Below are 15786 nucleotides of genomic sequence, written 5' to 3'. Positions count from 1 at the left end.
TTCATGAGTGGTGTGAGATAGGGGTCCATTTTCATTCTTTTCCATGTGCATGTCCAATTTCTCCAGCACCATTTATTGAAGAGACTATTTTTTCTCTCCACTGAGTATTGGATCTCTTGTCAAATATCATTTGACCATATATTGTTATTAGTTTTTAAAAAGTTTAGCAACCATTTGCATTTCTTTCTCTGAGGATTATATTTAGTTGCAAGTTCCTATCATGCATTATAGAGTAGCATATGTTATAAATATGCATTTACACCTAAGGAATATATTTGTTTTATGTTTAGCTGATCATACCTGTAATCTAGGCAAAAACTTATACTTGTTAGCCATTCTAGAATTTTGTGTGATGAAACACTGACTAGATTATTTCACCACATCTGACAATCACATGGAATTAATAATAATAATAATAATAATTAGCAAAATAATCCCAAGTTCATTGACTTCTGTCATATAATTATCTGAGTTCATAGTGTTGCTGTGACATTTCCTCTAACCAGTGGTACGATTGCATGTATTTAATGTACATCTTTTCCATCATGATCTTGTAATTCTGGGAAATGGCCGAAGGGAATTATGACCTCATGATTCTGGCTTAGACTGTTTCATTCAAATAAAAATAATATTCCAAGATACTGACAGTTGCTTGATAGTGACAGGCCTCTTGTAAGGTTTCTTTGACGGAAAGGGCTCGCAATGTAGGGTTATCAGAGAAGATTCTGAAACAGAAAAATATGCTGTTGATTTGGTGAAAGTCTGATGGAATATGTGTTAGGATAGATGTAAGTTAAAAGCAATGAAGTTCTCTGAAGCCATTAATAGAAAAGCTTTCTGGAATGAGATGGCAAACAAGTTTTCTGAGGTAATAATTGAAATACTTCTTGGAGAGGTCTTCTAGTTTGTGAATTTCTAAATTTTATTTTGTTGAGTATATATTGAGACTGGTTTATTTTATTTAACTCAGTGCACTTTTTCTCCCAAGCAAACGGATATACTGCACCCAGTTTCTCAGTAAGAGTTAATGTTTTTCCTTGCTGTGGTCCAGAGAAGCAAATAGGCAATACATTTGTCCAGAATTTCCCAGAAAGTGCATAGTCAGCACCGCAGCTGGGTGGCCCTGGAGGGCAGAGACCCAGAGATCCACACATACACAACGTAGTCGGCCTCATCATTGTATGAATTAGTGCCCGAGTTTTGGTCGGTTAGATTTTTCAGTGAATACAGTTTAAATAAGAGTTGCTGGAAGCTCTTGCTGGACCCTTGTGAAACACCCCAGAAGGACACTTGGGAAGGGGTTGGAGTGGGGGCTGGGAGAGTATGTATACTAGTTTTAATCATTGCTTTTCCTTATCAGTTCAGTGGTGGAAATAGTAAGTTCCCCGCCTACCTCCTTGGGCCACTTTTGAAGACCAAAGGAGCCATGTTTGTCGTCATAGTCATTTTCACACATTTATTATGTTAACCTCTTAACTCTTTTTAGCTTTCAGGCCTTCCTGCAAAATTGTAGGGGGCGCATTTTGACTGCCCCATTTCACATGTAGCTAAGAAAACTGAGGCTCGAGTTTGTTCAGATGTGGCTGAAATTTATACTGAAGACTGTTGGACGTACCTTCAGTAAATTCCCAGGAAGTAGGAAGGACAGATATTTAACCCCGTATGTGGAAGTGTGTTGTAGAGTATGAGACCAGGTATCATCGGTGCATCGTTGCTGTCATCTTTATCACAATGCTTAATACTGCTGTTTACACTATGTGGTTAACAAGACGTTTTCTGGGGCGCCGGGGTGGTTCAGTCGGTTGAGTGTCGGACTCTTGATTTTGGCTCAGGTCATGGTCCCAGGGTCATGGAATCAAGTCCTGAATCTGGGTCCACACTGGGCGTGGAGCCTGCTGAAGATTCTCTCTCTCTCTCTCTCTCTCTCTCTCTCTCTCTCTTTCTCTCTCTCCATTTGTCCCTCTCCCTGACTCACACACTTTTTCTCTCTCTCTGTCTCTCTCTCGCTCTAAAAACACAAATACAAAACCTAAGATATTTTCTTCTTTGCCTTAAAGTACAAAACCGCATGTGTTTTCTGATAGAAGAATAGTAACACTTGTTTGTTTTTTAATTTAAATTTTAAAAACCGGAAAAATATACAGTTAGTCTCACCCATGGGTGACCGCAGGTTTGTATATTAATAAATCTGCATGCATACCAGTTTAACAATGAGACATTCTTCCTCAGTGGAGGTTTTAGAGACTGATGCCAGTCTGCCTGGGGTGTTTCGAGTGGGATTTTTTTCTTGAGTCAAACAGTCTTTTCTGACCTTCCCTCCCTTACGAACCTCTGACATCCAGGATTTCTCAGATGAGGGTAGGGCCTGGCAGTGACTCATTCATATGTTTTCAGGAGGATGTGGAATGTCCCAGAGCCACGTCCACCTCTCCTTGCGTCCTGCTTCGCCTTGTAAATGTAGTTGCCTTGAATGTGTACTTCCCGTTAGGAATATTGGAGGAAGCAGAGCGAGTGCCCATATTCTGCCGTGGCTTTTCTGAAGTACTGGAGACCGCCAGAGGTGACATACTAAGGGACCAAGGCCCGACTCAGACACCGGCAGCTCCTGGCCACTCCTCTGCCTCCTCCCTACTGTACTCACTTGCTGAGGTGTCAGCCCATTCACCATGTGGCAGGTAAGAGGTGGCTGTTTTTCCGTGTTTTTCTGTGTTTTGCTTTTCTGCATTGCAGTCTCTTCCTGTAATTAACATGGCTAAAAGGAAAATGTAGCCTTAAATGTTGTTTTAAAAAAATAGCCTGCTGGACTTTTGAGCTGGGTTTAAATCCTAGCTGTTATTTAAATTGCTTTCTGACCTTTGATAAATTTGAGTCTGTTTCAACAGTAAGACGGCGATAAGAATATCTCTTTGTAGAGTTATCTTGAGCATGAGAGATATAAAATGCGGTCCCCATAAAATAACACTGAGAATCATTAACTATTGTCTCGTATTGGATCTGTGTGCGTGTGAAAGAACCAGGAATTCTCTGTATTTTGAATTCTATGAAAGTTCAAGGTGCTTAGAGTTTTACAGGGTGGAAGTTATATGCTGGAAGAATTGCACGCATTCATATCATTTTTGCCTAAGTTTTTAAGGGTGTTACATACCCTTCAAGGTGAAAGAGGTCTCAAGGATAAGTGGGCGAGCAGTATCCTTGAGGATGACGGGGATCCCAGTGTGACTAAGAGCTCTCAGAAGTGGCTAGTGGTCCTTGTGTTGTGCATGTGGTGGAATTACTGTTGATTTGTAGTCACGGACATTTTCTACAAGGCATGTCATTTCTGGGCTTTACAATTTCAGTCTGGCTTTGAAACCTTCCATCCGAGTGTGGCACCCCATTTCTGATGTCTTCATACCAGGCTGGCCTCTCTGCACATCTTATTTCCCTTTCCTGGCTCCGTCTTGGTGAATCGACCATTTGTATTCCTTTACCCATCTTTTCTTCTATAAGCCCTGGCTCTCACAGCAAAGTCCATGTGGCCTGAGTGTCCAGAGAGTAGCAAAGAATTGAACTTCATGTTTGAATTCCCCTCTGTGGAATTCCCCCCTCTCCTGTGTTTCCAGTCCCTTCTAATCCTGATGCCTACTATACTAATAGTTTGTTAAAATTTCAAAAGCTAGCAAAAGTTCCTTCCCGGTATGTTGTTGGACTTGTTAAAGAAGTAAGTCCCAGATGTCTGTCCTCAAGAAGTATATAATTCAGTGAGAATTAGGCAACATTAGGGCTTCCATAAAGTTTTCCCTGGACACACTTTGTTCCCTGGACCCCCTCTCCAATGTCCATGATTGCTCGATGAGCCCTGAAACCTCAATGTGTTTGTTTGTTTGAATTCATTAGAGTTTACCCCCTGGCAAAGATCCTCTTCCCTGAAGAATGGAATTAAAACCGCACATATGTACCATTTGTGTGCACTTAAAAACTGTCCAAACACCCAGCCACAGTTATGAGGTTGCTTCTAAACCAACAGAGACTTTGGTGTTTCGTTGTGTTATGTGCAAAGCAAAGCTTTGTCTTTCGTAACTACTTGTCTTTAGAAACCTGCCCGTCTAGAAGGGGGACCTCTCAGTATTGTTTGCTACAAACAAATAGCTTCTAACGCTTCTGCAAACCCTTTTGGCAGGAGCATAGGATCCATAATCCAGGGATTAAGAGCTAGCATTGTGGCCTGGGGTTCAGTGAGTTGTAGCTAGACCTACGTAGGACCAAGAAAAATAAGTTGGGTCATAAATCATTCAGGATTTGTTTTTCTAACAGATGAGGTGATTGAGGGTTACATCTTGTTTTAAGGAGGCAATTCTACTTAAGAGCAAGTGTCCTTGAATATCTTAATTTTTCTCTTTGTCAATTAAACAATCATTTAATACTGGTTACAATCAAATCAGTATTCTGGATCTCCTTTTACTCCTTTTTTTTTAATTTTAATTTTTAAACTAATTATTTTTTAGAATTTGATGATGTGTATGCATTATAAAATAGGCTATACATTGAACAGTAACTTTTTCTTCCCACTCCTTGCCTCAGCCCCTGATCCTCCTCAAATTCTGTACCAGTTTCATATGCATTCTCCCAGAGCCCGTCCATGTGTATACAAGCAGCTATGTGTATAATACTCTTTTTCTCACAAGTAGTATTAGCATGCTCTGTTAGAACTAATTCAGTGGCTACCAATGAACTACAGCTCCTTGTATTTAAGCCCTTATATAATTCCCTCCCGTACTGACCGAGCTCGGCCATAAGCCTGGCTTTGGCCGATGGTGAATTGGCAAGTGTGATGCAAGCAGAGGCTTGGTAAGTGCTTGCATACTGGGACTTATTCTCTGGGAATGTGCACTATTGTGACACTCCCTCTCAGAACCCAGAAGTTACCAATTGTGAGGTACCCCACCTAGCCAAGGGAGAGGCTGCGTGGAAGAGAACTGAGGTCTCTGCTAACAGCTTCCAGACAGTAGCCAACATCAACCTGCCAGGCATGTGACGGATAAACCATCTTCTTGGAAGCGGAACCTCCAGTCTCACGGAAGCCACCCCAGACGATGTTATGAGGAGCAGACGAGCTTTCCCTGCCGAGCGCTGTCCACATTTAGAAACTGAGCTGTCCTTCTGAGCCACTAGATTTGGCTTGCCACGCAGCAACAGATAACCAAAACACTGTATTCACTGTAAATTCTGTGTCTTGCTTTTGTTCACTGAATGATATATTTGATATCAATCTATTTCAGTACATACAGAGTTACCTCATTCCTTTTTTAAGAGCTGGATACTATTCCTTTTTTTTTTTTTTTTAAATGTTTTATTTATTTCTAGGAGAGAGAGAGAGACAGCGTGAGCAGGGGAGGGTCAGAGAGAGAGGGAGTCACAGACTGAAACAGGCTCCAGGCTCTGAGCTGGCAGTCAGCACAAAGCCCGACGCGGGGCTCGAACCCACGAACCGCGAGATCATGACCTAAGCGAAAGTCGGACGCTTAACCGACTAAGCCACCCAGGCGCCCCTGGATACTATTCCTTTTATAGCTGTGCAACAATATAGTTAATTGGCCTCTTATTCATGGGTATTTGTATTTCCAGCTGTTTGCAGCATTTAATATCTTTGTTGCAGGCTGGCTTTTATACATGAACAAATACATTTATTGAGTAAATTTGTAGAGATGGAGTTGCCGGGTCAAAGAATGTTTGGACTTGTCATTGTCATATGTATTGCCAAGTCGCCCTCATGAGAGGTTATGCCCCCACCAGCCGCAGGGACTGAGTGGATGGTGCCAGCCTGAGGGGTGAGAAGGGCCATGATGTTATTGGAGTGTACACTCCTTCCTTACTATTGTCTCTGCATATATTGAAAAGGCATTTGTATTTCCTGTTTGATGGAATGCCTTTTTTCTCTTGGATGGTTGGTCTTGTTTTTCTTAGAAGGAACTCTTTACATTTTAACAAAATTAGTTGTTGCTTAATATGAAGCAAATCTGTCTCCCCTCCCCCACCAACCCCATTTCTCATTTATCCTTTTCCTTGGTTAGAGCCATATCTTCTCCTCTTGTGGTTAGATTTATAGTCTTCTATAGTTTTTGGCTTTTCTTATTTTTCTATTTCTTTTCTTATATTCAGACTTTCCCCTGCCTGAGATCATAATGGGTATTTTCCTGTGTTTTTTTTTTTTTCCTGGTATTATTACTGTTTTGCTTTTTACATCTTCATCTCTGAGGTCTCAGAAATATCTCTTGGTATATAGATCCCAAGTTCTGTTTTTCCCATTTATCCATTTAATACTATTGTATGTCATCCTTATCATATACTGCATTTCTGGATTTGTACCACAGGTAATTTCAGTATATTTACTGAATGAGTTGCTATCCCGTAATTACTTATTTCCTTTTTTCCCCCTCTACTATTTTAGGAAATACTACAGTAAACATTTCTTAAAACAATTCTTTATAATCATTAATCCCGGACTAGCTTAGGATTTCCTTTGTGGACATACAAATGAACATTTATAGTCTGCTTTAAAAGTTATTTAAACTTCCAGGGCACCTGGGTAGCTCAGTTGGTTAAGCATCTGACTCTAGATTTGGGCTCAGGTCTTGATCTCCATGTTCATGGGTTCCAGCCCCGCGTCAGGCTTTGCACTCACAGTGTGGAGCCTGCTTGGGATTCTCTCTCTCCCTCTCTTTCTGCCTTTCCTCTACTTGTGCTTTCTCGCTGTCTCAACATAAATAAATAAACTTAAAAAAAAAGATATTTAAGGTTCTCAAAAAGCCGAAGGTGAAAAGATAGGCGTTTTATGCACAGGGTTATAGAGAAAGTCAAGCCATGTAATTGAGATTCATCTGAAGATACAGGCAGGATTGCATAGGCAAATCCCCCAAACAGAGAGGGACGTGCTTTTTTATCACGTACCATATATAAAGGCCTATTCCTGAACTTCTGAAGCATGTAACAGTACTGGTATAAAAACTGTATCTAAGTAGGAGATACAGAGACCCTGTGCAGGTGGTGGTGAGGCCGGGACCCTGTGAAAGGAGGATTCGGTTTTGTTAATAGAATAGCGGAAGCCACGTACGTCATTGTGAGAAGTCAGGGAGTTATGCTTATACTCTGGTACATTAGGTACATTAGGAACATGGGTCCACTTAATCTGGTGAAACACCTGTAATTTTATTTATTTGTTTATTTTTAAATGTTTTTTAAATTTTTTATTTATTTCTAGGAGAGAGAGAGAGAGAGACAGCATGAGCAGGGGAGGGAGTCACAGACTGAAACAGGCTCCAGGCTCTGAGCTGGCAGTCAGCACAGAGCCCGACGCGGGGCTCGAACCCACGAACCGCGAGATCGTGACCTAAGCGAAAGTCGGACGCTTAACCGACTAAGCCACCCAGGCGCCCCAACACCTGTAATTTAAGTAGTGACCCCAGCTGTCCTGCACACCCAGGAGGGCAGTGACGCTCGGCGGAGGCAGAACCCAGGAGCTCCCCCAGCTCTCCCCCTCCTGCCCCTCCGGGCCCCGCCACTCGTGCCCATCCCCCTGACTCGAGGACTGTACCGCCAGACCTTTCTTCACAGGCATGCGGTCTGACCCCACGGGGCCTCGCCCTACGCTTGTTACATGTAACCCCTGCTAGGAGAGTGACAGGGACCCCCCTAGAAGGAGAGACTGAATTAAGGTGTCGCCTACTCTGTGTATGCACATTGCAGTACCCCCAGTGTTTGAGCTCAAAGGAAGATTTCAGGTGTCAGCAGGGGGCGGGGGTGCTCTGCTGGGAGCCTGTGCCCCCCTGCCGGGGTCACCGAGCCTCTGCCTCTGCCGCGTGCCTGCCACGCTCATTCTGCGCACGCGAGCTGTATCACGCTCCCCTCCTTCCCTACAGAAACCTCCACGTCTTTGATGTGAGGAAAGCATTTTGCTCAAGTGGGCGGCTGACTTCTAGGTTCACAGTCAGAGAATGTTGGAGCTAAAAGAAACCCATTGGAACCATTTGATTTGATAAATAATGTTTTTATATCTTTCTTTCCCTGCATTTTCTGTTCTTCTACTCTTGGGATGTTTTGACACCAGTGACATTGTTTTCCATTTTCTCAGTGCCAGCCAGACAAGCTGGGATATTTTAGCAAATATTAAGTTTTTTTAAAAAATACTTATTTTTGAGAGTGTGTGCGCCGGTGAGTGGGGGAGGGGGGGGGGGAGAGAGAGAGAGAGAGAGAGAGAGAGAGAGAGAATCCCAACCAGGCTTCACACTATCAGAGCAGAGCCCGACGCAGGGCTAGATCTCATGAACTGTGAGATCATGCCCTAAGCCAAAATTAAGAATCCAGTGCTTAAGTGACTCACCCGCCCAGGTGCCCCACAAATATTTGGCTTTAAGGATAAAAAAATGTTATTTCTTTTCCTCTTAGATCCTGTCTAAACGTTCTTTGCCCGCCCGTGTCTGGGAACCAGCAATGAAGCAGAAGCAGAGTTTCGCCTTCGACAACGTTGGCTACGAGGGGGGGCTGGACAGCGTGTGCCCTTCTCAAACGACCACCGGCACCATCAGCATTTCAGGCATGACCTGCCAGTCGTGTGTAAAGTCTATCGAGGGCAGGATTTCGAGTTTGAAAGGCATCGCGAGTGTTAAGGTTTCCCTGGAGCAAGGCAGCGCGACTGTGAGCTACGTGCCGTCGGTCCTGAGCCTGCCGCAGGTGTGCCGTCACATCGAGGACATGGGCTTCGAGGCCAGCGTCACAGAAGGAAAGGCCGCCTCCTGGCCTTCGAGATCCTCGTCTGCCCCAGAGGCCGTGGTCAAGCTTCGGGTGGAGGGCATGACCTGCCAGTCCTGTGTCAGCTCCATCGAAGGCAGGCTGGGGAAGCTGCAGGGGGTGGTGAGAGTCCGCGTGTCCCTTGGCACCCAGGAGGCCGTCATTACTTACCAGCCTTATCTCATTCAGCCCCAGGACCTCAGGGACCACGTAAATGACATGGGATTTGAAGCTGTCATCAAGAACAGAGTGGCGCCCATAAGCCTGGGACCAATTGATATTGGGCGGTTACAGAGGACCGACCCGAAGATGCCTTCGGCGGCTGATAACCAGAATCTCAATAACTCTGAGGCCTTGGGGTCCCAAGGGAGCCATGCGGTCACCCTGCAACTGAGAGTCGATGGGATGCACTGTAAATCCTGCGTCCAGAATATTGAAGAAAATGTAGGCCGGCTCCCAGGGGTCCAGAGTATTCAAGTGTCCTTGGAGGACAGAATTGCCCACGTACAGTTTGACCCTTCTCGTGTCACCTCCGGGGACCTGCAGAGGGCCATTGAGGCTCTTCCTCCTGGGAACTTTAAAGTGTCTCTTCCGGACGGGGCCGCGGGGAGTGGGACGGATGACAGGCCTTCCCCGCGCCCCGCCCCCGCCCCGGGAGCCCGGGTCCAGGGCGTGTGCAGCACCACGGTGCTCGCCATTGCCGGCATGACCTGTGCGTCCTGCGTCCAGTCCATCGAAGGCCTGCTCTCCCGCAGGGAGGGCGTGTGGCGTGTATCCGTCTCCCTGGCTGAAGGGACTGGAGTGGTGCTCTATGATCCCTCTGTAATTACCCCAGAAGAGCTCCGAGCTGCTGTCGAAGAAACGGGATTCGAGGCTTCAGTCATTTCTGGTACGTAGTTGACCCGCATGAAGCACACCCTGGGGCCTTCTCCTTTCTCCTTGCGTCTTAGGACACAATGACTGTGGCCACACTCGCTGCGCAGCTGCTAACGGTGGTGACAGCATTCTGCAGCTTTTCCTTGCGTGCTCAGTGTGTCAGGATAGACGACGTAGAATTTCCGGGTGTGTAGATTTTGCCTCTCGTGTAGCTGGGAATAAAATGCTAAGTTCTTTGGATTTTTCTGAAGAGAACTCTGATTTCTGTGTTCTTTTTTTTAAAAAGAACCCTGTGGGAACATGGGGGAACATGGGGAACATCAGGACCATCTGTCTCCAAAAGCGCCACCATCACATTCCCTGAGCTTTCTCTGCCAAACAAAACAAGAACACCAGAGCCTCAGTCTGACCTGGATCCCATTCTGTTGAATGTGGGACTTGAGGAGGGGATTCAGCGATGACTTCCCTTGCCCCACCTTGATGGCTGTGGGGAGAGGGGTCCGTTTCTGCCCTGTGCCGGGGCCTGGAAGCGGTGGGCTGGTAAGCGAGTGAGACTCCCCGAGAGCTTGTGTTGCAGCCCCGCGTGAGGACAGGATGGGGACAGACAGGGACACCGGAGGCTGGGGGGCAGTGCCCTGTGCGGGGGGTTGCGGACAGGAGCCTGAGAGCGTGAGGACTCAGGAAGGTGGGGAGCCGGGCGGGACCGCAGGGGGCCTCTCCGAACGGGCCTGTGTGTCAGCTGAGCTTGGACTTTACTGTACAGGCCAGAGGTGTAGGCAGTGGATTTTTTTTTAAAGTTTATTTACTTCTTTTGAGAGAGAGCAAGCGAGCAGGGGAGGGGCAGAGAGAAAGGGAGAGCGAGAATCCCAAGCAGGCTCTGTGCTGATACTTGGGGCTCAATCTCACGGACTGTGAGCGCATGACCTGAGCCACAATCCAGAGTTGGACATTTACCCGACGGAGCCACCCAGGCGCCCCTCCACAGTGGATTGTAAATCTGAGGAAGCACAGGTGAGTTTGCACTCGAGCAGGCCAGTGGCTGTCAGTGCAGTGTGGACGGAGGCACGGAGGCTGTGTGGGAGGCTGGGTGAGAGGGGACGTGGGGCTGGAGGACAAGACATGGATTAGGACGACACTCGGGAGGTTGGGTCCAGAGAAGGGGTGTGATGGGGCAGGGCGTGGAGGAAAGGGGGAGCCTGCGGGGAGCCCTGGGCCTGTGATTCTGCAGGGCAGTCCCTGGATTCTTGAGTCCCTGGAGAGTGGGGCCAGAAATGCCGATTGGAGTGGCAGGGGGAGGGGACAGGAGCCCAGGGAAAGTGAGTCTGACCCCCCGGAAGGGGTGAGGGGAGAAGGTGATGGCACTGGTGTGGAAGGAAGGGGTGTCCAGAGGAGGAGATTCTCACAGCCAGGGACGGCACCCTGGAAAGGAAGGAAGCCGTCTCAGGGGACCTCAGTCTCCGCGTAACTAGGAGGTGGAGGAGGCTCCGGTGAGCCGGGAGCCCAGCTGTGCGAGGGCGGGAGGCGCGGGCCTCCAGGAGCTGAGCGGGATGGAGAAGGCAGGGTGGACAAGGCGACGGGTGGGGGGGTGGTTCAGAGAGAGGCTGGAGATGAAGTAGAGCGGGTCAGGCCACCGTCAGCTGTGTGGCAGCAAGGTTTTAGCTGTAAAGACCGCCAGGTACCAGCCCTGCGGGGCGGCGCGAGGTGCACGCTAGACGGGGAGAGTAGAGCGCATCTGTCTGCACTGCAGGCTGCGCCTGGGGCGGTGGCCAGCCTGGCACCGGGAAGGGCTCGCGGGCACAGCCCCCCGGCCACGCTCAGGGCTGGCTGGACTGGGGTTTCCCCCCGCGGACCTTGCAGCGGCCACCGAGATAAAGTGTGTCTCCTTGGGAAGTTCCCGTGCCAGTGGGGCCGGCCTGCACTCACACCCTTGAAGGCGGTGGGTAAGTCATGTGGAATGACTCGCCCCGTTCTGCACTTTGTCTTTTGAACCACGTTTCAGGAAGGAGTTTGTTTTTAGACAAAAATCAATAAGGAAAACACAATGGAACAGTAAATCCTGTACTTAAATGGTAGGAAACGTAGTACAGAGTCATCATCTGTTCTGTTTGTGTGAGGTTTCAAGTCTTTAAACAGTAGAGTCAGGTTGTTGGCAGTAGAAAGAAATTTGCATTGAGCTGCATAATCCAGAATAATTGGATTTGACTAACTAAGCCTAGCAAGAAAAGAACAGTGATTTTTATTGGACAGAATTATGAGCATTATGTGTTTAGCCCAAGAGGTATTTAGTGTACCAGATTTAGCAAATAAAATATAGGACATGTAGGTAAATTTGAATTTCAGATAAACAGTGAATAATGTTTTGGTGTAAGTGTGTCCCAGGCAATATATGGGGCATCTTGTATTTCACCTGGCAGTCTTAATTGAGGGTAAACCATGAGTGTGCTGGTAACTATAACCACTTAGATGCTAAAAAGGCATTATGTGTATTTGATGGGTCGTTCTGGACTGACCAGGAAGAGGGGCTCCTTGAGCACAGTCTTCAAACCATGTGATTTGTTTCTCCTTGGACTCAGCAGCACCCTGCACATAGTAGGTGTTTGTGAAGGAAGTGAAAGAGAAAGAGAGTAATGGGCTGTGACAAGCCGGGTCGTGGGATTGACAAACTCAGTAATGGGATTAATCCAGGAACTACTCGGACATGTTAGAGAGCTGAATAACCCAACAGGGAATGGGAAGGAAATGAGAGAGGTGGCTGATAGCAGAAGCTGGCACCGCGGGCGGGAGGGCGGGAGGGAAGAGGGCATCACTAGAGCCCAGGGGCGAGGCTGCCCGCTGGGAGCCGGCACACCCCTGGACTACTGAGGGAGAGGCTGTGGCCAGGAGCTGGGCTCCCGGTAGATAGACGGGAAACACGGTAGGTTCCCCCCTTCCTGTCCTGCTGTGTCCCACTTGTTACCTCCTGTGTACCAAATTTAACCAGAAACCAGTTGCCAAGGGAACCTGGGAAAAGTGGTGTGGGCAGGGGTCAGCCCCCTGGATCATGGAGCGGGGAGAGGAAGGGGAATGGTCAAGAGCACATAGGCAAGTTGCAGGCACTGAATTTCAGTGCGCTTATTTGACAGCTAACAATGCAGTAAGATCTGGTTTTTATCTGGAAATCAGCTCTGCATTTGTGCACTGGTTTGCATGGTAAATACTTCCTGAATGAATGAATGAATGAATGGACAGATGATTGGATGGATGAATATAGTGTGAGGAAAAGTCATCTGTCACACGTGACATGTTCCACTCAGCCTTGTAAATGAAAAATGTTACTTCTGGCGCACTGTTCCCTCATCCCAGCACGTGTTGAGGGTCTCCCAGGCCCCGGGCACTGTGCTGGCTGCCGTGAGTGCTCAGAGGCTGGCCAGGACCTGCCCACATGCAGCTCACACTCTTAACAAGAAGCAGATCAGAGACCCATTATCCGAGGCAGGTTGAAATATGTGCGACAAGGAAAGTGTAGGTAAAGCACTCTTGAGTTTCAGAAGATTGAGGAGACAATCCAGCACCTGGTCGTGGGGCTCCCAAAGACTGGATAGGAGAGGTGACGTTGGAGCTGGGCTTGGGGAAGACTTCAGAACAGATGGGACCTCAGCAGGCAGAGGGGCAGGACGGCATGCCAGGCAAGACGGAGGAGACAGGAGCTCCAGCTTGTCTTGGGAGCAGTCTACCTTGGGTGGAACTTGAATGTAAGTGATGGGAGATAAGGTCAGACAGGCCAGCACCCTGGTACAAGCCACCATCAGCTGTGCTGTGGGTCCTGGAAGAGGCTCCGAGCTAGTCTCTGCTTCCCACCTTTTGGCTGTACAGTCTGTTCCCTGGCCAGCATCCACAGTAATCCTGTTACTCTGTTAATACTCTGAAGCCTTCCCATCTTAAGAGGGAGTCCTTAGGGTGACTGAGAAGCCCCCTCCTCCGACTCCCTACCTTTCTAACCCCTTTCCAATCCTCATATCGGGCTTGTTCTCACCTCAGGGTCTTGTACTTGATATCCTTCTGTCTAGAATATTCTTATCCCAAAAGCCACATGGTGCACTTCATTTCATATATACTTTTCTGGACCTTTCCAAAACGTGTCATTTATATTTAGAAATATACAGATTTGTATTATACACAGTGGTTTTGTAATCTCTTTCACCCCGTGGTTTATCATAAGCATACTTGTAGGGGTTGATGGGTGCAGGGGGATGATGGGTATGGGAGAGGTTGATGGGTGCGGGGGGGTTGATGGTTTCAGGAGGGTTGGTGGGTGTGGGAGGGGTTGATGGGTACGGGGGTGATGGGTATGGGAGGGATTAATGGATACGGGAGGGGTTGATGGGTGCAAGAGGGTTGGACAGGGAAGGGAGGGGTTGATGGGTACAGGAGGGCTTGATGGGTGCTGGAGGGGTTGATGGGTAAAGGAGATAGAATGTTGAGAGGCTAAGGCTACAAAACAGCTTTTGTGAATTTGAGATTGGAAGGCCAGAGTCGTTGTGAATAATGACAGTCCAGGAGAGTACACCTGAACTGATGGATGAGGTATGGTCTCTGCATCGGGAGGGAAGGGGGAGGGGTCCTGTATGGTCAGAGTAATGGAGGGTTTTCACTGAAGGTGCCGAAAGTATTGATCAACTGGACTGTTAGAATGGGTGGAAATAGGTTTTAGCACCTTTCAGAAAATGAGCAGAACATCCCAGGATGTGAGACTTATTTAGAAGAAAAACTTTGAAAAGTCATGGCCTATCATCAGTACAGGTTAATGCCACCTTCTATCTTCTGCAGCTGTGGATTTTCAAATAGCAAGAGTTCATTTGTTAAATGATTCAATTGTCTTTTGTATATACTCTTAAAGGTACTTTCTTTCATCAAAATCGTGTGACTTTCTGGAGCGATGACAATGTTCTGTATCTTATGTGATTAGTTACATATGTATATGCCCATGCAGTGGACAGAAAGATGGCCCCCAACGATGTCTGCACCCCCATCCCCAGAACCCGATGGGGCAGAGGATGGTCTTTTCGGTTTATGTAGCTGGATCAAGTGGATATTCAGATAGAAAGAAATGAACCTTAACTCTTACCTCCCACCTACACAAAGTTAATGTGCCAGTATCATAGGCCAGATGTGGAAGTTCTTTAAAATAACAGCTTCTAGAAGAAAACAGCATGAACGTGTTCACTGTTTAGGGAGCACAAGACATACTGACCATGAAAGTTGGTTTAGTTGGTTGATAAGTCGCCTCATTAACATTCGGGACTTCTTTTATCAAAAGAGACACCATTAGTTGAGAGCGCAGGTGCAGAGCCCAGGTGGGGGGCAGAAATTGCAGTGCGGGCCCCCGACAAGGATTCGTGTCCAGAATACGTACAGGACTTAGGCAGACAACTCAACAAAGGTGTTTTGGGTTGTTTTGATTGTTGTAGGGAGGGAGTGAATGACTGCCAGCCAGAATGTGATGGTGGTTAAAGGGACAGATTCTGGAAGTAAAGAAACCTGGCTTAGAACTAGCTTCATTACTTACCACCTGAGGGATTTAGGGCACATTTTAAAATTTCTTCTAACTCAGGGGCGCCTGGGTGGCTCAGTCGGTTGAGCATCCAACTTTGGCTTAGGTCGTGATCTCACGGGTCGTGGGTTCTAGCCCCACGTGGGGCTCTGTGCCGACAGCTTAGAGCCTGGAGCCTGCTTTGGATTCTGTGTCTCCCTCTCTCTGTTCCTTCCCCACTTGTACTCTGTCTCTCTCTCTCTCTCTCTCTCAAAAATAAATAAAGATTAAAAAAAATAAAAATTTCTTCTAACTCAGTTCTTTATAAAATGGGGGTGATAGTCCTATGTACCACAGCTGTTTAAAAGGACATGTGCTTCACAGAGGGCCTGGAGAGTTCTTATTGTCCCCATCTAATCAGGACACTCATCCAACGAGAGCATTCCATTCTTGAGTATTGGCATCTTTTCATGTGCCTGTGACTGTGTGCCTCTGTCTCTGGTTGGGGGGGGGGGGGCAGTGATGGAAACACCAGCCTTCGTGTAGCTGTTTCAAGAGCTTTCATTTGAATACTATCAGCCTTGAACCTCCTGCTCTAAAAAAAAGTGATTTGTTCTTTTAATCTGAATGATTTTTTT

General features: G+C 47.2%; 1 protein-coding gene across 2 annotated transcripts in view; it reads left to right on the top strand.

Annotated features, from left to right (window-relative positions):
* ATP7B (ATPase copper transporting beta) overlaps nucleotides 1-15786 on the top strand; it is a 45738-nt gene that overhangs the window by 3829 nt on the left and 26123 nt on the right. For both annotated transcript variants that reach the window (XM_039236100.1, XM_039236099.1), the window contains exon 2: nucleotides 8422-9652. In XM_039236100.1, coding sequence (XP_039092031.1) covers nucleotides 8467-9652 — 1186 coding nt within the window. In that variant the 5' untranslated portion in view covers nucleotides 8422-8466. The remainder of the gene's footprint in view (nucleotides 1-8421; nucleotides 9653-15786) is intronic.

Source organism: Hyaena hyaena, unplaced genomic scaffold, assembly GCF_003009895.1.
Source record: "Hyaena hyaena isolate Hyena2069 unplaced genomic scaffold, ASM300989v1 scaffold_106, whole genome shotgun sequence".
Lineage (NCBI taxonomy): Eukaryota > Metazoa > Chordata > Mammalia > Carnivora > Hyaenidae > Hyaena > Hyaena hyaena.
Note: the sequence above shows the minus strand (reverse complement) of the source record. Positions and strands in the feature narration are given on the sequence as shown.